At 38.2% G+C, this 23,679-nt stretch overlaps 1 protein-coding gene and 1 long non-coding RNA gene across 2 annotated transcripts in view; both read left to right on the plus strand.

Annotated features, from left to right (window-relative positions):
- The first annotated feature begins 134 nt into the window (after window positions 1-134).
- Window positions 135-23,679, plus strand: part of LOC143860822 (uncharacterized) — a 79,841-nt gene continuing 56,296 nt past the window's right edge. The window contains exon 1 of the long non-coding RNA XR_013239815.1: window positions 135-318. This is a non-coding gene — a long non-coding RNA (uncharacterized LOC143860822). The remainder of the gene's footprint in view (window positions 319-23,679) is intronic.
- Window positions 2,786-5,507, plus strand: LOC143860208 (uncharacterized). Its single transcript, XM_077370772.1, has 3 exons — window positions 2,786-3,117; window positions 3,215-5,308; window positions 5,396-5,507. The coding sequence occupies exons 1-3, from the start codon at window positions 2,786-2,788 to the stop codon at window positions 5,430-5,432; spliced, it is 2,463 nt and encodes an 820-aa protein (XP_077226887.1). The 3' UTR covers window positions 5,433-5,507.

Raw genomic sequence — 23,679 nt, forward strand, 5'->3', positions numbered from 1 at the left:
TAACCTCTCCTCTCATCCTAACCATTCAAACCTCACCTAACCTCACCTAACCTCTCCTCCCATCATAACCATCCAAACCTCACCTAACCTCACCTAACCTCACCTAACATCACCTAACCTCACCTAACCTTACCTAACCTCACCTAACCTCACCTAACCTCCTATCCCATTCTCCTATAAATACCCTCTCATCTCACCAAAGAAAAGAAGGAAAAAAAAGAAAAGAGGAGAGAACCCCTCTCTTAGAAAATTCAAGCCCTCTCTCTAGACCAAATCCCTCTTCTCCATAAGTTTGCATGGAATATCGTCTACAAAAAGGTATGTCTTTTGGGAATTTTATTTTCTTTTCTATATTTGTAGGATTGAGTGTTGTTTTGCGTATATTTTGGTTGATGTCATGTTTAATTTTGTACTAGTTTGGCCTTGGTCATGTTCTCACTTATGCTAAATATAATTAATGTGTTAGGGTCATTAGAACCTATTTGCAATGGGATGTTGAAATCATTGGCTTGTTAGGGAATTTAGATTTCTTTTGGGAAAACAATTCATTAAAAATTTTGAACATTTACAAGAAAGAAAACTTGAATTTTACATGAATTATCAAAACCCATTTAATTTGGCTTACAAAACCTCCATCTTTCAATTGATAACAACAGCCCCCACTCCAATTTGATAACAACAGCCCCCACTCAATCTCAAGAACCCAATATCCATACCCCACCTTGCCAAGTAGATAAAAACAACCCCTTTTTCAAACATCCCATTTGAATCTAATCTCAGGCCCATTCAAGCCATTTTTCATATTCACCGTCTTTTAATCACTAAAAAAATAAGAACTATCAAAAGAAAACATGGGGGTGCCAATATCATTCCCGTCATAGTGCTAGCTGTTAGACTTTAAACAGATTTTTCGACCTCTAAACAACAGAATCGTGGGAAATGGTTAACTACAAAGTCGTAGATATTTTCGTGCCGTTTCCAACGAGTATTCGTGCTAGATCAGACAGCGAGCGGTTAAAAAGTTAAGTCCAAAATGGTTGCGGCACACCTTTAGGCATTTCCAGTTTAATGTTGCTGTCCTTTTGTTTGCAACACAAATTCGAACCTCTAAATCACAGATTTACAAACAATGGAGAACTACAAAGTTGTAGCCCTATAAAAGATCTTTCCAACGCATGTTTGTACGTTGAATTTGGCCAAGCGGTTAAAGAGTTACGACAGTTTTAGTGGGCTGCATTTGTCAGATCTTTTAATGGTCAATGGTTTGTCGAATTTGTGCAATTGTCAAAACTTGGTTGTGTTAACGTCATTTTCCAAACCAAAATCGAAAGACATTAATCTAAAGTACATCCAACCTAAAATTAACAAAACTAAAATTCACCCATTTAAAATCCACTGATAAAAATCCGTTAAAAGCCATTAACCAAAAGACCACTAAAAATTTCAAATGAAACTAAAACCTTCTAAATAAACAACTTTAAAAGCTACCAAACACACTAAATACCTTCAGATAATAAAAGCTTCAAGAAAACTCTAAAAGTTTCCACGAACCCAAAAGAATTCGAGATTCCCAAGAGCCGGTGGATTCAAAATTCCTTTAGGAACCCTTAGAGCCCAATTTAGGAACACTGGTGTCGTGTCGTGTCGTGTCCTAAGTTTTAGGGAGTCTTAGGTTTTAGGGAGTCCTAGAGTCAGGAGTCCGGCCTCATCACGGACGCTTGCTATGTATAGCAACCGTGCCATAGGTCTAGTTACACTAGTCACCCAATCTTTCCCTAGGACAAGCCTAGTAAACTAGGATGTAAGGCAAACCTGCATTAGTCTAAGGGACCATTTGCATTTAGATGAGAATCATATAGCATCTTAGATGAAATCCTAAGATAATAAAATCTTCAACTTGAATTAAATAACTTCTCCTAAAACTGTTGAAACAGTCAATCCCGTCTAGGTCGGTGTCTTAGTTGAGTTAGGCATATGTAACTTAGCTTAGGTGCACCGAACTACGTCGACTCTGATCCCAGTGAGGCTTGGGTACGTAGGCAGCTTGGATGTCTGATGGCATACCACCCGCGAGTCGGCACCACAAACAAATTGTGGTGTTTTGTATATTAATTTTCTTGTAAATGCTTAATCAAATCACTTAGGACTTTCCATGAAATTAGAATTTTAGGAGAACTTTCACTTAGATTGAATCCAGACAAATTAATAAATCAAGATACACATTTAGGATTCACATTGAAATTAGATCATAGGATGCATGTCACTTAGTTCGCACATTAACATAGAGTTGAATGAGCCATTTAAAATAAATTTAAAAGAGTTAGCTTTTGGAATCGAAGACCGATTATCGGGCAAGAATGGTGCATGTGGTGGATAACTCCCCATACCTTCCATTCTCGTAACCAGGTAGCGAGTCTAGATTTCTGGTTAATTACGGGTCCTAGATCCCACATCTAGGTGGCGACTCTGTCAGTCTCTTTCGTGTGGAATTCGGATTGCCTTAGTGATCCCAAGTTCACAGGAAAGATTAATTCAAATCAATAATAAAATGCACACGCCAATCGCGTGGATACGAGAGACCAAGAGAGAGAGAGCGGCGGCTCGCGCCCCACACCCCTCTCGCGGGATCAGGGTACCACAGAGGAAGACATTCTTATCGATTGGACGACGAATCAATTTCCAACAATTTAAAGTTCTAATCCAGAAAAGAATCGGAACTATAGAAGGGCAGGTGATTGAATCCATAAAGTGTCGATACGTTGTTGATCCATATATATCCACTTTAATGGATGTCGATAATGATGATGCCTTCCAAACCATCATGAGGATGTTTGACAAAGATGTGTTTAATTCTATGATGATATACATATTCAAAAGCATTACTGACAATAGTAGAAATTCATTGTATTCGTCAATGCTGCCTCCAAACAACGTTTCTATTACGGGACCCTCTAATAATGTAGCCATTCCGTCTACTTCGAATCCACCCCAAAATCTTCCTCGAGAAGCAGAAAATGTCAATCATCCCCCGCGTTTTGAAGTGGATTTGCAAAGAGACTACGATGATGAACTTGATGGTACCAATATAGGAGGTGATTCAACACAACCGACTGTAAGGTATTGTCCTTCTTTACCAATGGTTTTTCCCCTTCAATATTTGAAATAAAAAATTAATCAATCTATTAGCCTGATTATATATTGTTCAACTATGCAGGTCTCGCATTGTCCTAAATGAAGAATTTACACATGATTTGACGGATCATGCCATTGAAGATATCCACGACAGACAAAGTGATGGAGATTTGGAAATGCACTTCAATAATGAATTTCAAGATGATTTTTGTGTCATGAGTGGTTATTTTGAAGAAGATAGGAATGATGATGATCATAGTGACGATGACGAGGATCATCATGATGGCATTGATGATGATCATGATGTTGATGATGGAAATCTTGGTGTCCCTCATGACAGTAGGCTGCAAATGGAAGTAGATGATATGTTTGTTGGGGCTCATGAGGTAGATGCTGATAATGTTGAGATTGAGAAGTTAACTTGTGGGGCAATGTTTGCAGATATGAAACAGTTCAAGCAGGTAGTTCGAGAGTATGCAATTCGGCAAAGATTTAAGTTTGTGAAATCAAAGTCAACACCAAAAAAATATGCCGTTCGATGTAAGGAAGAAGGTTGCAAATGGCGTATATCTGGCATTAATAATATGACTTATGTGTTAGTGAAGACGTTTGTTCCCGACCATACGTGCACAACTCAACTAAGGGGCAATGATCACCCTCTTGTAACATCAGCTTGGGTTGCTAAGACATGCTTACGCTTATTCGATCGTCCAGAAGAGATCGGGACAAGGATCATAAGAGAATATATTAAGATGCATTGGGGTATAACTATAAGCTATCGAAAAGCGTACATTGCGATGAACATCATCCTTGAAATTAAGTGTGGGAATGTTGAGGACTCTTACCGCATATTGCCTGCACTTTCAGTTGAGATGATGAGAAGAAATCCTGGCACCTATATGCGTGTTTTCCGTGGAAGAGATTTACGTCCAAGGGGAGATGATAGGTTTGTTCGGTTATTTTGGACATTTGGTCCCAGCATACGTTCCTTTAATCGAACACTCAGACCTATAGTTTTGGTCGATGGTACACATCTACGAGGAAAGTATCTAGGAATCTTATTGATTGCAGTCGGGGTTGACGGTAACAACGGATTATTTCCATTAGCGTTTGCAGTTGTCGAGACCGAGAACGAAGATAGTTGGAGGTGGTTTCTTAGGTTGGTGAGAGAAAACGTAATGTCAGCGGAGACGAACGTATTCACCATATGCTCTGATCGACAGAAGGGGTTGATGCAAGCAGTACCTATAGAATTACCTAATGCAAATCATAGTTATTGCATGAGTCACCTCGCCGCCAATTTCTATTCTGTGTTCAAAGATCTTTTACTAAAGAAATTGTTTTGGAGAGCTGCACGGGCATTGAGAGAGTGTGTTTTTAAAGAAACAATGGAGAAGATTAAGGAAATTAATGAAAATGCACACAAGTGGATAAGTGACATCCCCAAGGACCATTGGGCTAGTTTTTATTTTAAGGGGGATAGATATGATGTATTGACGACCAATAGGTCGGAGTGTTTCAATGCTGTCTTGAAGGATGCGAGAAAATTGCCGATTGCATCATTGGTAGAACACACTCGATGGAAGACTTCTGACTTCTTGCAGAAACTTCAAGAAATGGGTCAAGGTTGGCAGACAAAGTTGACCCATTACGCAGAAGAACATATGACATTGGCAAGGGAAGAAAGCCGCCAATATACAGCTTATCGAATAGGTGTTCATGATTATGAAGTAAAGTCCCTTCAAAATATTGATGCTGTGAACCTACACCTGCAAACATGCACCTGTCGTGCTTTCCAAACGATTGGACTACCGTGCGGACATGCCATGGCAGCTATTGGCATCACAGATTTTGATCCTTACGATTACTGCAAAGAATGGTATCATGTACAGAGGTATCGAGATACATACGATGAGGTGTTGCACCCTACATTTGATCGGACCCAATGGCAAGTTCCTGCAGAACCTTTAATGACACTATTACCACCACGTGCAAAGAGGCCACCTGGAAGGCCGCGTACGAGAAGAACGGATCGTGAATTGCAAAGCGGATTACATTACAATTGCACCACATGTGGACAACTTGGTCACAACAAAAGAAGTTGCAAAGAACCTCCCATCGTAAGACAACCTGTTGACGAAACTGCCATTGAACCTTCTGCACCTATTTTCAACAGGTACGTGGTACACATTATATGAATTATTCTATTTTTATAAAAAAATATTTTTCAAGAATAATTAACTGTGGTGCTGGTATTTTTTAGGTCTGGTGTACCTTGTGAACCTCCTTTCTTCTTGTAAAAGTGTGTTCCTGAGACAATGCATCGACGGCTTCACTCTCTTTTTTGAAACACAAGTGGATTAGTTGTATATGATTGATGACTTCAGTCTAATTTTTTGGAAGACAATTGGATTAGTTGCATACGATGGATGACTTCAGTCTCTTTTTTTGGAAGACAAGTGGATTACTTGTAAATGATATATTTTTGATGTACTTAACTAGACAAGGTGGGTACAAAAATATTTTTTTGTGTACTTAACCATTCTAATTTTTTTGTACTAAGTGAATTGGGATGTAATACATGAAGCACATTGAATGAATACAACATCCATTTCTTTGGATCCATATCTTTTGTTATTCCATCATGAGTAGAATTGTAATTCCATTGGAGGATTATCAAGTTACTGGTAGAGGATTATCAAGTCTACAAAAAAGGGTTATGTGAAGCTGGGGGTTTTGAAGTCCTTATTTTTGGGTTATCAAGTATAAAAATTGGGGTCACCAAAATCGAAATGGGATCATCAAGTCCATGTGTGTTGGCCAAAAGTTACTGGGCGATCCACATGGGGTTTTCAAGTCTTCGGTTTTGGGGTCATCAGGTATAAAAAATGGGGTCACCAAAATCAAAATGAGATCATCAAGTTCATGCGTGTTGGCCGAAGTTACTGGTCCATCCACATGGGGTTTTCAAATCCTCGATTTTGGGGTCATCGGGTATCAAAAATGGGGTCACCAAAATCGAAATGGGATCATCAAGTTAATGTGTCAGGCAAAAACTACTGGCCGATCCACATGGGGTTTTCAAGTCATGGGTTTTGGGGTTATCAGGTATAAAAAATGGGGTTACCAAAATCGAAATGGGATCATCAAGTCTGTGTGTGTTGGGCAAAGTTACTGGCCGATCCACATGGGGTTTTCAAGTCATGGGTTTTGGGGTTATCAGGTATAAAAAATGGGGTTACCAAAATCGAAATGGGATCATCAAGTCTGTGTGTGTTGGGCAAAGTTACTGGCCGATCCACATGGGGTTTTCAAGTCATGGGTTTTGGGGTTATCAGGTATAAAAAATGGGGTTACCAAAATCGAAATGGGATCATCAAGTCTGTGTGTGTTGGGCAAAGTTACTGGCCGATCCACATGGGGTTTTCAAGTCATGGGTTTTGGGGTTATCAGGTATAAAAAATGGGGTCACCAAAATCGAAATGGGATCATCAAGTCTGTGTGTGTTGGGCAAAGTTACTGGGCGATCCACATGGGGTTTTCAAGTCATGGGTTTTGGGGTTATCAGGTATAAAAAATGGGGTTACCAAAATCGAAATGGGATCATCAAGTCTGTGTGTGTTGGGCAAAGTTACTGGCCAATCCACATGGGGTTTTCAAGTCATGGGTTTTGGGGTTATCAGGTATAAAAAATGGGGTCACCATGGGGTTTTGGGATCATCAAGTCCATGCGTGTTGGCCGAAGTTACTGGTCCATCCACATGGGGTTTTCAAATCCTTGATTTTGGGGTGATCAAGTATAAAAATAGGGTTACCAACTTAGAAATGAGACCATCAAGTCTGGTGAATGTGAGCGGTGTTCTGGAGTCTAAAAATAGGGTTACCAACTTAGAAACGCAGTATACAACCTGTTTACTCAACAACCTGTTTGCAGAACAACCCATTTACACAACAACCTGTTTACACAATAACCTGTTTTGAACAACAACCTGTTTACACAATCACATCATTTCTTCTATTGAAGTTCTGAACAACACAGTATACAACCTGTTTACAGAACAACCCATTTACACAACAACCTGTTTACACAATCACATCATTTCTCCTATTGAAGTTCTGAACAACACATACACATGCCATTTAAGTTTTGAACAACGCAACAACTCAAACACAACAATCACATCCGTCCACAACATTTCTCCTATTGAAGTTCACATTTCCCAAACTCTCCTCGTATAAATCGTTGACATAGTTCCAGTCGCATCTGAGGAATGTCATCTGGACCAAAATTGAAAGCGACCCCACTATACATATGCTCCATCCCTTTGATCACAAATAGTCCACAGTCAAATCTGCAAAACAATAGGTAGTGTAAATGGAATAGGATTAAACTCTGAATAACATAAAGCATTCACATTTAAAAGGTTTATAGGCTGCCTTACCCATTATCTTGTTGTGGGAAGTCTGCCACTTGGGCATATGGAAAGTGGTCTATGTCACAACCATGGGACTTGAAATATTCTTTTATCAAGGCTACCTGGAGAAAAAATCAGAAATGAAATATAACTGTTTGACATATCTAAGAATCTTAGACTATCACTGAAAATGTTAATGTAATTACCGTATGCCTTGCTAGTTCGTCGAATTTAAGCTCTTTTGAGGAGTTGCACTCGAAGAAGGATTTTTTAACCATGTCAAGCACAAGCAGAACCCAGTGGTTGTTTTGACATAATGGGATCAAGACCATATTAATCTCTTCCCACGGGATATCTATAAGTCTAGCATTCAATATCCCTTTCGCAAGTTCATAATCTTTGACCTTTGTTTTCTCATCCGTGGTCTCATCCATGGTACGAAGTCTAGAAATAAGATTTCCATGTTGAAGGAAAGTCCTCGATTGAAAAAAATGCTTCAACCACCAATGAAGGAAAACTAGCATTCTTAACGTAGAAAAATTTACTCACATGTACCAATGAAGGAACAAATATAATTTTGCTATGAGGAGTTGTTGATCTGTCCTTGTAGGAGTTCTGAAGAAACTTTCCGTATACATCCAATACCTTCAATAAAAAAAGTTGAAGAGAAGATTATTCATATCGTTATTGACTTACATATATTTTCTTAATCACCTTTAAACAAAAGTCACTTGCATTATTACTGAGGTATCTTCTACGTCTCCACAGGCATACCAAGTCGTCAACAAATATCGTTATACCTTCTTCCTTCATGATACAACGACTAGAAAATGATATAATTGTTAGAAAATGACACAACTATAAACAAAATAAGGTTATACATTTTGCATCTACTTACCTTGTCTCATTCTTTAACAATTTTTTAATCAATTTAGTCCTCCTATCCTTCCCATTCTCCTCCTCTTCTTTCTCTTCTTTTTCCTCCTCTTTCTTCTCTTGTTTATTCTTCTCCTCCATCTCTTTAACTTTCTCCTCATCTTTGTCCTCCTCTCTCACCTCCTCTTTCTTCCCATTCTTCTTCTTCCTTACTAGCTTCCTCTTTTGGGGTAAAAGTGGTCCGTAGGGGCTCATCACGTTGTGGCTTGGTTTCCTAATGCGTGCCTCCATCTTCACGCATCTCTCAATGCTCCCTACTTCATTTTGTTGGTCAATGGTAACAGTACATGTTGTTTCTTTTCGCTCGTCCTCTTTTTTCTCTTCTACCTTCTCTTTCTCCTCCTCTTTGTCATCTTCTTCCTTCTCTTTCTCCTCCACTGCCTCAAACCCTTCGAAGTGTCCTGCGCCTATTTCTTCTTCGACTTCTTCAACTTTTTCGTCTTCTTCCAAAATAAGTGTTCTTACTTTTTCTAACCTTTTTCTCCATCTCTCCTTCTCCCTTTGAAAGTCCTCCCTCTCTTTTCTGACTGCCTCCTTTGCCTTTCTTATCCTCATCCACGATCTCCTCTTCCTTTCATCCTCTCCACCCTCCTCATCCTGACTATCCCCATCTCTCTCTATGTCTTCATCCATATCAAGGTTGGGCAATGTTGAGGTTGTAGGGGAGTGACCCAATATTTCTTGGCCCTCTATTGCGGGTTCCTACCCATACAAATAAAGCAAACGATGATGAGTTTTTAAACATGGACCAATTACCAATGGGGGACAAACATTAGGCAAAATTATCAACAGGACCCATGCTTTTCAAAAATTATCAATGGGGGACAAAAGAGGTCTTCTCAGTGAAAGCTGGACGAAAATGCCCTTTGGCATTTACAACACGTTTTCACCTTGGTTTTTCCTTCTTCCCTCTTCTTTTACTTTTCCATTATCATCTCTTTTTTTTTACCCTACCAGTCATCTTCCTCCTTGTTCAGCCACCATTGTTGTTGGCAAATCTTTAAAACTTGAATGTTGAGTTCTTACCATCTATCTCTTTCTATTTATGTTTTGTTTTTCTTTTCTTTTTTAGGGTTTTGTACTAATTTTCATTCCTCTGTTATCTAGTATAAAAAATGGGCTTATGAAGTGCTTCAAAATTGGCCGAGAGTACTGGAATTTTTGAAGAGGATTTTCAAGTCTCTAGGAATGGGGTTATCTAGTATAAAACATTGGGTTACTAATTTCCGAATGGGGTGATCAAGTCCCTCAAAATTGGCCAAGGGTACTAGAGTTTTGGAAGGAGGTTTTCAAGTCTATAGGATTGGGGTTATCAAGTATCAAAGTGGGGTTACCAATTTCTGAATGGGCTTATCAAGTCCTTGAAAACCCCCTTCCAAAACTCTAGTATCCTTGGCGAATTTTCCGGGACTTGATCACCCAATTCAAAAATTAGTAACCCCATTTTTTATACTAGATAACCCCATTCCTAGAGACTTGAAAACCCTCTTCCAAAACTCCAGAACTCTCGGCCAATTTTCAAGCACTTGACCCATTCGGAAATTGGTAACCCTACTTTTAAGAGTTACTAACCCCCTTCCAGAGAGTTGATAAACCCCTTCTGCTACAAAACCCCCTTCCAGAGAGTTGGTATTACATCTACTTTTTCTTATACAACCACTTGTCTTCCAAAAAAGTGAGTGAAGCCATCTATACATTATCTCTAGAACTCACCCTAAAAAAATAGTGGAAAACCCTAAAAACAAAACCTAAATACAAAGAGATAGATGGTAAGAACTTAACATTCAAGTTTTTAAGATTTGCCACCAACAATGGTGGCTGAACAAGGACGAAGATGACTGGTAGGGTAAAAAATTAAAAAGGTGATAATGGAAAAGTAAAAGAAGAGGGAAGAAGGAAAAAGCCAAGGTCAAAACGTGTTGTCAATGCCAAAGGGCATTTTCTTCCAGCTTTTATTGACAACACATCTTTTGTCCCTCTTTGATAATTTCTGAAAAGCATGGGTCCTGTTGATAATTCCACCTAATTTTTTTCCCCCATTGGTAATTGTCCCTTTAAACATTAATCAATAACAAAAATTGATATGCTCTATTGGGATACCTGATCGTTTATATATTCTACTTCCTCCTCTCCTAGCGTCAGTGCGACCACCACCTGATGATTGAATAAGTTAATTCCTCAATAAGAAATTACAATTGATATAAGGACATAGGGTATCTAGTTTTATGTCTCACCTGAGATTCATCTATTTTTTTACTCTCCACAAGAGCATACTTACTCGCCTCCTTTGCTTTCCAATCCCATTTTAGCATACGAGGACGGGCATTTGGATCCTTCGGAACCCATAAGTTCGTATGCTCATATAACCACACCTGCATAGACAAGAGAAAGTTTCTTAATCATCACAAAAATTACAAAGTTTAAACTTTAACGGGTTCAATCCATCATACATGCATTGCCAACGAGCACCCTCCAAGATATGTGCCGCCATGCAAGCTGACTTTGTTAAGATATCCTATCAACCAATCATAAACAGCTTGGCTCCAGTTGTAGTTACCAATATTTTTTAAATCATCCACAAAGGGCCAAAACAACTGATCGACTCGATGGGCACTCTGAGTAAATAGGACGGTGGCAAATAGGTATAAAAGTACATATGTCACGGTTTTATTTATGTACTCTTCCTCGATTCTCCCAACTATTTCCTTGATTTCCTGTAGAATCACAGATGCTACGACATTTGCTTTATGAAATGGCCAGCCATCAACAAGAGGAGGAGGGTTTCTCTTGTCAGTTGATATAACCCTGTTCACATTTATTGCCTCCCCTCTGACTGGTAGGCCTAACGCCAACGCTACATCGTTGACCTTAAAAGGAACTGAAATATTGCCTAATCTGAATGATTTAGTGGCAGGATCCCACTTATCATGTAGTGCTCTGATAAGGGGCTTGTGCATCACAATTTCTTCAAGGTGGATCAGATGTTTGAACGGGGTCTTCTCTAGTCTCTCGTAATGGTGTTGCTGCAACCCCATCTTAGCCAATGCACTCTTGAAACATGAAGGCGAACATCTTGCAGGGACATAAGGAGCCTGCAAATCAATTAACATCATCAAAACATTAAATTGCATATGAAAACTGAATGATATTGAAAACATAAATATGAAATACACTTACATGTTGCTTCCTCCCTTCAAATTTTCCCTTCCCCTTCCCCTTCCCCTTTTGCATTTTCCCCCTCCTCTTAAGAATCTTCCCCCTTTGAATCTTAGCATTGCTCCCCCCTTTTTCTGTCACCTTTGCCATTTATCAAAACAGACACAATATATAGATCTGTGAAAAAACAAACAAGGTTATCAACTACATAATAAGGTTATCAAAACTCATATTATTTTAAATCAAAGGCAAGAGAAGAAAGAAGACAAGGTTATCAACTACCTTGTGATGACAAGAATGAACACAATTAGAAATTTTGAATTTTAGAAAAACCTATTTTTTAAGAGGTTTGCATTTCAAAAATAATCATATCATGATTAAGTTGTATCGGGGGCTATTGCTTTTTATATGACATGTATTCACTATTCTTTCTCTTCTATGCTTGCAAGTGTTGGAGAGGTTGGCTCTTTTTCATTTATAACGAAATGGCAGATTGAAGCCATTTTATGACCACTACCTCAATATAACTTTCTTTCCTTTCTTATTCTTACTTTTTTTTTCAAGGTGTGTGAGCAAGATATAGTAATTTCGTGGTAATGAAGTATACAACATCAGGGACGATATGGATTCAGCTAGCCAAGAAATGGCTGCTAATTTTATTCACAGAAAAAGACCAAGATGGTCAGGACAAGAGAAATAAATTTGTAGCACCCTTGAAGTATACAAGAAGTTCTTTGAACCCTTTTTTTCTTTTTTTAAAAAATTGATAGCAACTCACATATTCCTCTATAAGTTAGACAATCCTAACACCAAACATCATGAGGAGACAACTAAAGTATTTAACACTAACCAACCTTGAGAGGAAATCTTCATACAAATAACCAAAATAGAACAGGTAGACCATTCAAATAACTGAAATAAAAGATCCGAAAATAAACATTACAATTTAGGATAAAAAACACTCTCACAAAATATGAAAATCAATTTTCACATGAAAGATCATTCAATCACTTTCATAGTCATCATTTTCCAAAATTGCTTCTGGAAGCTAGTGTCCTGTTTCAAACCCCTTCTAATACAAACTGAAATTTCTTCTTTTTTTTTAACAACCATCGTAATCTAGCTTTAGTCTCTATATATATTTTCATTTCACACCTCATTTTTAAATACATTCAAATCATAGTAGGGAAAGGCACACACGCACCTTTTTTTTATATCAGTTTTCACATTTTGTTTACTAGTCTCTTATTTATACATTCGAGTATGTTCGTTACAGCTCCAACCTATTAGTTCTACACCTTAGAACCAACCTGAATCCATATAAAGGCTCTATTTACTACCTGACTAAAGAGGGGTTTTCAAGTCTCAAAACCAAACCTCAAAATATAGTTATCCACCTGAAATAGGGTTTCTAACTCAGGGTTTTCAAGTCTCTAAACAGGGTTTCCAAGTCTCTAAATGGGGCTTACCAAATATCTAAAGAGGGATTTTCAAGTCTCTAAATGGGGCTTACCAAATATTTAAAGAAGGGTTTTCAAGTCTCAAAACAAAACCTCAAAATAGGGTTTTCCACCTGAAATCGGGTTTTCAACTCTCTAGGAGGGGGTTTTCAAAGCTTTTCACCTCTCTAGGAGGGGTTTTCAAATCTCTAGAAGGGGGTTGTCAAAGGTTTTAAGGTCTATAAAAGAGGGGTTTTCGAGTATCTAAATGGGGCTTACAAAATATCTAAACAGGGTTCCCAACTCTCAAAACAAAACCTCAAAATAGGGTATCCACCTAAAATCGGATTTTCAACTCTCAAAATAGGGTAATCCATCAGAAATCATTAGAGAGGAACAAAATACAAAACCCTAAACAAGATAAAACAGATATTGGCAAAACAAAAGCATTGCAAAACCCTAAAAAAAATTGAAAAACAAAACCGAGATAGAGAAAATGGGAAAAGAAATAAAAAACTCACGTGTTCGTCGGCTTTTTCCACCTCTAATGGTGGCTGCAAGTGAAGGAGATGACCGGTAGGTTAAAACCCCAAAGTAAAAAAATAGAAACAGTAAAGAAGAGGGAAGAGGGAAGAGGGAAGAGTAAAAAAGTAAAAATGAATGTGGTAAGAGGGAAAAGGGCATTTTCGAACCCAACTTTCCATCCGTACTTTTTTCGTCCCCCATTCGTAATTTTTAAAAAGGCTGGGTCCAGTTGATAATTCTGCCTAATGTTTGTCCCCCTTTGGTAATTGGTCCTTAAATAAAAAAAGTAAGGATTTTTTATTTTTATTTTTTTGAGGGAAAAATGATTAAAAAAATGGGACTTTTAACTGAAATTATGAAAAAATGGTTGTGTGGGCTAAATTATGAGAAAGGGGTGAAACGCATCCTAAGGCTTGTTTTAAGAAAAGAATGCCCTTTACTTGCTTTTCCCTTTACCTATTTAAGAAATGGATCCCAATGCATTTCACAAATCCTATTCACCTTTTTTACCTTCTTCTTCCCCACGCCTAGTGTTGAAAGTCCATTGCTTTTGGTAAAACTCCATTTTACAGCACCCTTCTAAGATGAATTCGGCCCATATTTTTCAAAATGGACTATACAGCCCATACCATAGGATGATCCAAACCACACAATTGATGGGCCACAACGTAAATAGATTGTGCCCCAAAAATCATTTCCATAGGATGATTCTAACCATCCGATCTAAAGAGGAACTCAGATTATGGAAACTTCTATAGATTGGACGGTTGGGATCATCTATGGAAATATTTTTTGGTGCACAGCCTATCTATGTTGTGGCCCATCTATTGGGCGGTTTGGATCATCCTTTGGTATGGGTTGTACTGTCCATTTTGAAAAATACGGGGTGAATTTATCACTGCCCTTCTAGAAATTGTGTTCAATTACGTAAATACGCTTGGCTTTTGACTTGGTGGTAAGGAAAACATATTATGTCTTCATGAGAAAGAGTTTTTATATGGTGTAAACCCGTATACTCCAGCATTTTTCAAAAAGTATTGTATGGGTCACACCATAGGATGATCCAAACCGTCCATTAGATGGGCCACAACGCAAATAGGTTGTGCCCAAAAAATCATTTCCATAGGGTGATCCTAGCCCTCCAATCCATAGAGGAAATTCGGATTATGGAAACCCCCGTAAATTGAAGGGTGAGGATTAGCCTATGGAAAACATACTCAAAACTTCAAACAACATTTCATGTTCTGTATTTTTGTTTGGATAAAAATTGTCCATCCTCTCAAGTTTCTTTCCACTTTCTTTTGATCCGTAACTCTAAGTGCTAACTATGTACAATATAAATCGGGCTTAGGACACTTTGATAGATGGTCCCACTTGACTCAAAATAGACTGTGACCCGGACTCAGAAACTGCACTCAAAAAAGGATAATGGATCTAATGAAATACTATTAGAATATATGAACCACTATGTAAATAGTGGTTCCGAGGTATAAATAGTGGTTCTCACTGTATATTTAGTGGTTCTGAGTGTTTAAACCACTATGTATACACTCATTCTCACTTTTTATAGTGATTTTGACTTTATAACTTTTTTATTCTCTCAATTTATACTCTCGGAACAAGTATTAGGCCTTCTAAACTATGAACCACCATAAGATCTGAGTGTTTAGACAACTATTTAAACCATTGTTCATATATTCATGACAACTTTGACACCCAATAAAATACTATTATAATGTGTGAACCAATATTTATACATTGGAACCACTATTTATACCTCAGAACTACTACATAGTGGTAAATAGTGGTTCCTAGGTATAATTAGTGGTTCTCAGTGTTTACACCCCTATTTATACACTCATTCTCACTTGTTATAGTGGTTTTGACTGCATAACTTTTTATTCTCACTATTTATACTCTTGGAACCACCATATAGTGGTTCAGAGATCTGCATAGTGGTTAGGACGGTATGAATAGATTATCTAAGTATTTAAATTATGGTTATGATCTTCTACATAGGGTCATCAGTGTATTTCCACATTCAAAACCACTATTCATACCATTGGAACCACTACTTAGTGGTTGCGAGGACTAAATATTGGTTCCCACATATCAACAGTGGTTTCGAGAACTAAATATTCATTCAACACATTTAAATAGTGGTTCTGATTGTATATAGACAGGAGTTTCAACCGGATTTTACTCTAAACAGAAACATAGAGGGCGAGAGAGATAGAGAAAAAGAGATAGAGAGATGATGACAATACACCATAGCATTGTAAAGAGAATGATGACAATAACAAATCCCTAAAAAAATCATAATAAATCCCTAACAAACAAAGAGGATGATGATAATACACCATAGCATTGTAAAGAACATGTTAAACCTAAGCAAATGTATGACAATGGACCTACCAGAGAACCTTAGATTTCATAGCCAAAGAAAATAAAGAGAGCCAATAAAATCTACACGTTCTTAAGGAGAGTTTCACCGGTCTTCAATGGAGTTTTACAAAAGGCAATGGAGTTTCAGCACTTGGCATGTAAAAGAAGAAGGCAAAAAAGGTGAAAAGGGTTGGTGAAATGCATTGGGATCCGTTTCTTACCTTGGTGGAGGGAAAAGCAAGAAAAGGGCATTCTTGTCTTAAAACATGCCTTAGGATCCATATCACCCCTTTCTCATAATTTAGCCAACACAACCCTTTTTCATATTTTCAGTTAAAAGTCCCAATTTTTTTTATCATTTCCCTTTTCTTTCTTTTTTGCAAAAGAAGTCTTCTACTTTGCTTTATTTGCAAAAATAACCCTCTAGTTTAGAGCTGTCAATGGATTCAGACGGTCCAACGGATAGTCCGAATCCGAACCTTAATAGACAAGATCTAGGCACACTAGAAGTATCCATGGACATATTTTGGATTCTCTTGGTAATATCCGAAAATTTTCGGATCGTGATCAGGACATGGCAAAAAAATCCGAAGGATAATCACACTGAAGTCCTTTCACTAAAATACCCTCAAAATATTTCTTATATTAAGTCTTAAAGGAGGGGTATTTTCATAAAAAATGAAGTAATTATTGCTTACCTTATGACTTTCCACTTCCTTCCTTTTCCGGTCATCATTTTCTCTTCCTTTCGTCAATAAGTTTTTCTTCCTGTAAACTTGACACTCCCCCTTAACAAGGATTAGTTACTAGAAAGTTTTATCGCCGCGCACCCTTGACCATTCGAGTTCTTTTCAGCAATAAAATCTTATTCTTCATCAAAATCATGGGTTGTTATTATATATAGTGTTATGAATTGAGGAAGTTTTGGAGTTCATTTCAAATGAAAAAAGTTGGGATTTTTTGTTGTTTTGTAAGTAGGACCTACTAGGACACTCCAATGGACGGTCCGATTTGAAATGGATCATGACCGAAATGGATTGTGACTAAGGCATAGGTGGATCCGATCCGAAGTGGATCCGTTGACACCCCTACTCTAGTTTGAGGATTTGCAAATAGAGTTATCCATCTGAATGAATTTGCAAATCTGGTCATTCCATAATTTTGTGAACAAAATAAATGGCAGATTTTTTTATTTGCCCACATGTGAACAGACGAAACTTACCCTATAAAAAGGCCAAAATATCCGTGACACACGCGTAATTTTGTGACCAAAATACCCATACTAGATTTTATTTTTTTTACACATATACATGTGAATGGACAAAAGTTAGCTTGTAAAAAGACCAAAACACGCCCATAATTTTGTGACCAAAATACCCATACTAGATTTGTTTTTGCACATATACATGTGAATAGACAAACATTAGCCTGTGAAAAGACCAAAATACTCGTTACACTCCCATCAAAACATGAGGTTTAAAATAGTGGGTCCTACCTATGCATAGGCTTGGGAGGATGGTTTTAAATGTCGACAGAAATCCGAAATTTCAGACCTAAATTTCGGATTTCGGTCGGGACCGAAATTTCCGAAATTACAAAATTTCGGCGAAATAAATGATTAATTATTATTATTTTAATCCTTTACCAAATTTTGGCCGAAATTTCGGCTTAAAAAACCGGTATTTCGAGGGCTTTTACCCAATTTCGACCTAAATTTTGTGATTTCGGCCGAAACTTTGGTTTTGGGAAACACCGAAATTTCGCCCGAAACGGAAATTTAAAACCTTGCTTGGGAGGATATCATTGGACCTACACCATTAAAACGTGATGGTAAAATTGTGGCCTCCACCATTTGAATGAGTTTGAGTTGAGTTGGTGGGACCCACCCTATCAAAACATCATTGAGCGTCACTAGGGACATTTTGGTCTTTTTATGAGTCGAAAAGAACTACCATCGGTACAAAATTTTTGGCATGACAATATTTGCAAAATACATTCAAATGTGATGGCTCGATTTGCAAATTCTCAAACTAGAAGACTGTTTTGCAGATAAAGCAAAGTAGAAGACTTTTTTGAAACCTTTTGTCCTGACGAGAACACCCCTGTTAATAGAATTAATTCCTTCAACTTGATTACTTCATATTCCTTTCAAAGCCACTACTTGTTTTAATTCAATTTTATTCTAAAATTCTACTTAATGAGAGCTTGATTTTATTATATTTTCTGTATGTATCACCTTCCTTGATCTTCATTTGAAAAAATAAATAAAATTGATTGGCATGTGTAGACACCCCATTTTGCTCTACCTTAATCGATAAAGAAATTAGGGTTTGTTTTCCGTCGGTTTTCCAATGTCTTTCTTTCCCGCATCCGTTTGTTACATTTCTAAATATTTTTGGTCGTTTCCGTCGTGTTTCGTATTTTCCCGCTAAATGTTGAGAAGGATTATTCAGAAAAATCTAAACCAGAGAGAATTGGGACCCGTTTGGTGGGCCCGCATTGGGTGCTTCGATTAAATTTGGATCGAGAAAGTTGGACCCATTTGGTGGGGCCGCATGATGCATTTTGATTAAATTTGGACTCGTTTGGTGGGCCCGCATTGAACATTTGTTTAAAATCGAATCAACCGAGGGCCCACATTGTGGGGCCCGCGTTGTGGGGCCTCAGTGGGGCCTCTTGTGAGGCCTCTTATGAAGAGCAATGATGGTAGCTTTCCACTAAGACAACATGATGGGCCCTCCACTAAGAGCAATAATGATGGTAGCTCTCCACTAAGACAACATGATGGGCCCTCCACTAAGAGCAATAATGATGGACTCTCCACTAAGAAACATGATGGGCCCTCCACTAAGAGCAATAATGATGGACTCTCCACTAAGAAACATGATGGGCCCTCCACTAAGAGCAATAATGATGGACTCTCCACTAAGAAACATGATGGGCCCTCCACTAAGAGCAATAATGATGGACTCTCCACTAAGAAACATGATGGGCCCTCCACTAAGAACAATAATGATGGATTCTCCACTAAGAGGGACAACATGATGAGCTCTCCACCAACATATCTCTCTCTCTCTCTTTCTCTCCCTATATATATCTCCCTTCCCATCCATAAGAGAAAAAAAAAAAAGAAATTTATCTTCCATTATCTCTTTCTCTTCCATTATCTCTTCTAATCACTCCCTCCAATCCCTTTCCTCAATATATTCTTCCATCCCTCTCCCTAATATTCTTCTTCCATTATCTCTTCACTCCCTCAATCACTCCCTCTAAACACTCCAGAGAAAGCGAAAGACGGCGGAGCGGATCGGCGGCGGCAGGATTTTTTATATTTTTTTGGATTGGGCGGAGATCTTCACCACAGGTAGGTGCATTGTTCTCAAAATATTTCTGTATTTTTCCGAATTTTTCTGATTTTTTCCGCAAATTGTGTTTTAAAAATGGAAAACTCTTCAAAAAACATCTTTTGACGAAGAAAAATTAAATTATATACCAAACAGATTCTAAAATTAATGAAATTTCGTGAGAAAATAATATGTTACTGATTCATTTTACCATGAATTTGTAAAGATTTTTGGAGTTTATTTGGTATATTATTTAATATTTTCTTTAAAACTTATCAGATTTTAGGAGAATTTTTACTAACATCAGATCATCATTAAAATTCATAAAATTTTTACAGTAGTCTTATCTTCCATATTACTTGTTACTGTAAACTTTTCGTGTGATTTGGATCTGTTTTAATATGGGATGTAGTGTTAATTTATAATCTGGTCTGGAAATTGTAAAATCCGAAATTGGTAGTAAATAATTTCTAAAATTCATGAAAATCTCACTGCATGCTATTTTGATTCATATAGTATTTCTGTAGAAATTTCATAGAATTTAGAGTTATATTTCTACTAGTTTATGTCTTAATTGTGCAATCTGGACATTTAATGGTTTAATCAAGATTAAATGTGAATTTAATGTAAAAATATGCAAAACTCATCCTGTAAGCTACATACATTTTCATCTTACTGCTGTAGAAATTTCAAATCATTTCGAATTTATTTGCAACAATTTCACTTGTAAAACCGCTCATATGCTTAAAATTGATAAAATCCATGGAAAATTCGAAATTAATTGAAAATCATATAAAAATTCCTAAAGAACTTTAAAATTCTGTCACATGTTCACTCCTTAATCCATTGAAACAGAAATTTTAGGATCTTTAGATTTTCCTGGAAAAATGGCCCGTGCATCCATAATCGTATCCCAATTGCAACTTGATCTTTGACAATTTGAATATTTAAGTTATAGCATGTTGTTGGCTCCGAGGTTAGTGTCCACGGAAATCCTGAGATTCTGCCAGGCAATAAGATGCTATAACCTAAGTATTAAATTGCACAAGGAAAGAGCGCACGATTCCCTCCTTTGGATGCCATTCAAGGCCGAAATTGGTGAACCCTAGAACCATTGGTAATCCTTAAATGTCTAGAAACTGAAAATCTTCGAAATCTGAAACTCATTAACCTCGAGAACTTAAATCGATTTATCTTGTGTCTTTCGGAACCATTGGATTATGGTTTCCAATCTAAGAACCATTAGAGCCCAATTTAGGAACACTGGTGTCGTGCCGTGTCCTAGGTTTTAGGGAGTCCTAGAGTTAGGAGTCCAGCCTCATCACGGACGCTTGCTATGAATAGCAACCGTACCATAGGTCTAGTTACACTAGTCACCCGATCTTTCCCTAGGACAAGCCTAGTAAACTAGGATGTAGGCAAAACCTGCATTAGTCTAAGGGACAACTTGCATTCAGATAAGAATCATATAGCATCTTAGATGAAATCCTAAGATAATAAAATCCTCAACTTGAATTAAATAATTCCTCTTAAAACTGTTGAAACAGTCAAATCCGTCTAAGTCGGTGTCCTAGTTGAGTTAGGCATATGTAGCTTAGCTTAGGTGCACCGAACTACGTCGACTCTGATCCCAGTGAGGCTTGGGTACGTAGGCAGCTTGGATGTCTGATGGCATACCACCCGCGAGTCGGCACCACAACAAATTGTGGTGTTTTGTATATTAATTTTCTTGTAAATACTTAATCAAATCAGTTAGGGTTTTCCATGAAATTAGAATTCTAGGAGAACTTTCACGTAGAATGAATCCAGACAAATTAATAAATCAAGATACACATCTAGGATTCACATTGAAATTAGATTCTAGGATGCATGTCACTTAGTTCGCACATTAACATAGAGTTGAATGAGCCATTTAAAATAAATTTAAAAGAGTTAGCTTTTGGAATCGAAGACCGATTATCGGACAAGAATGGTGCATGTGGTGGATAACTCCCCATACCTTCCATTCTCGTAACCAGGTAGCGAGTCTAGATTTCTGGTTAATTATGGGTCCTAGATCCCACATCTAGGTGGCGACTCTGTCAATCTCTTTCGTGTGGAATTCGGATTGCCTTAGTGATCCCAAGTCCACAGGAAAGACGAATTCAAATCAATATTAAAATGCACACGCCAATCGCGTGGGAACGAGAGACCAAAAGAGAGAGCGCGCGGCGGCTCGCGCCCCACGCACCTCTCGCGGGATCATGTCCCACAGTCTGGCGACTCTGCTGGGGACCACCTAACTTCATTAAAATTCCAAAAGATAATTCATTTGAATTTAATTTAACTGGCTCATAAAAACTCTATACTTGTTAGATTAGTTTGTCTTGTTTTATTTTCTCATCACATTTTACTTAAACTCAATCTAACAAAACCTGAAGGCATCATAGATTGCGTAAACTTATTGCACACACTTATAACACTTGCATCTAAACCCTTGCATTTCACATGCACACACATCCTATTTTAGGAACCCGGAGTGTTATCTAGCATGGTTGACTGGGATTTCATCACCTGGTGCCTCTGTGCTAGAGAAGCATTCCACCCTTAGCCTAGCACCTTATGGTGCGTAAACGGATCCCTTGTTCACGTACTGATACGCCGGACACTGGTACAGTATATCGAACATGGATTCGCGCTAAGGGAACTCTTGGCCTTACCCCTAGATTAACCCACACATGCATGTAATATACGAACACATGTACATCACGTGTGTGAGCCTAGTTTAGGATATCCTACCCATTTGTGTCTAGATTAGGCCGTAGTCCATCTTCCAATGGCTACGATCGGTCCTAGGTACACAAACAAAGTCATGAGTCGAGATCCTCTCTCCACTCCGCTAGATTAGGATTAGGGTTGATGCCTTCAGGTAACACTGTTAAAATGTGCGAAGACTAAAAACTTTTCCTTTGGGGTTAGGATATAAATCCCATCATTTCCAAAGATCTCATAGGATTAGTTATTCTTGATCTACCCGTTGAAAGTAATCCTATGCAATCTCACATTTTGATCATGTGTCTATCATTCGTCTCTTGTGGGATTCGATTGTGTCTTCATTGGCGGAAATTGTGTCTCAATCATTTGATCGTGCAATCTTGATGATCCAATCTTGCATGTACCCTTGATCTCTTCCTCCTCTAGGGGCTACCTTTTTCAAGAATATTTCTGCTAAATCCTTCAGAGTTTACTCTCATAATCCTTGAACTAAGGGCATTCCCCTCATCATTTGGATTCATTCTATTGTCCTAATTACTTGCTTAAATGTGTAATATTTTTCAGTCATTGAGAAGAAACACTCCATGAATGCCAAGCTCATATACCTCGTGTTCATTATTTCCATGACAGGGCACTAAACACCATAGCTAACCCTACTATTCCTTGGGTTCGGATCTCTTCTCGATTGCAGAGGAAATCTGTCTCCCCGCCACCTTCTCTGAGGACCCCAGCATCTCCTTCTTTCCCATCCTCATCCTCCCCAATGGCAGAAAACCAGAACAGTAGTCTTCCACCCGCTGCTATTACCGATACTCTCACCTTGATTCTCCGGCAGCTTCAAGAACTCAAAGAAGAGAACCAAGTTATTAAGGCCCAGCTTTCTGAAAAGTTGGGGCCATCGTTGTCCAAAGATAAAGGGTCCATGCACCATACAGTTACTTCAGCCGCACCTGCCCAGCCAGTGTTCATTCCTATCCCTGACAAAACTGAAGAAGATTTTGAAAAAGAGCAGTACAGCGAAGATCGCAGCAGGCCTTCTCAGTCCATGGTTGATAAAGTAGTTATGGAGAAATTAGAAAGTCTTACCAGGAAGGTTCAGGACATTCAGTTTCAGGACCAGGGTGGTTTCAATCCAAGTGACCTCACACTGTTCCCAGAAATCCGTCTCCCAGCCAATTTTCAAATGCCGGACTTTGATAAATATGATGGTGTGGGTTGTCCAATCACACATTTGCAAATGTTCACCATCATGTGTCAACCTCAAGGCTTATCTTCTGAGCAAATGGCTCAATTGTTCCCGGTTTCCCTAACCAAGGTTGCCAGGAGGTGGTTCATGGTCTTGGACAAGACTCGTTACAGGACATGGAAGGATATCGGCGAGCAGTTCATCAGGCAATTCAAATATGATGACGGGACAGAAATCACCAGAAAGGATTTGGAAAGGACAAAGCAAGACTTGAGGGAATCCTTTCTGACCTTTGTGAAAAGATGGAGGAGAATAGCAGCTCAGATGATGGAGCGCCCTTCTGAGGAAGAGCAGGTCCAAATAATCATGAAAAATATTTCCCCCCAGCTCCAGTATCACATGTCGTT

The sequence above is a fragment of the Tasmannia lanceolata genome, unplaced genomic scaffold (genome assembly GCF_043159265.1).
Source record: "Tasmannia lanceolata isolate RefF3 unplaced genomic scaffold, GAP_Taslan_0.1 ptg000037l, whole genome shotgun sequence".
NCBI lineage: Eukaryota > Viridiplantae > Streptophyta > Magnoliopsida > Canellales > Winteraceae > Tasmannia > Tasmannia lanceolata.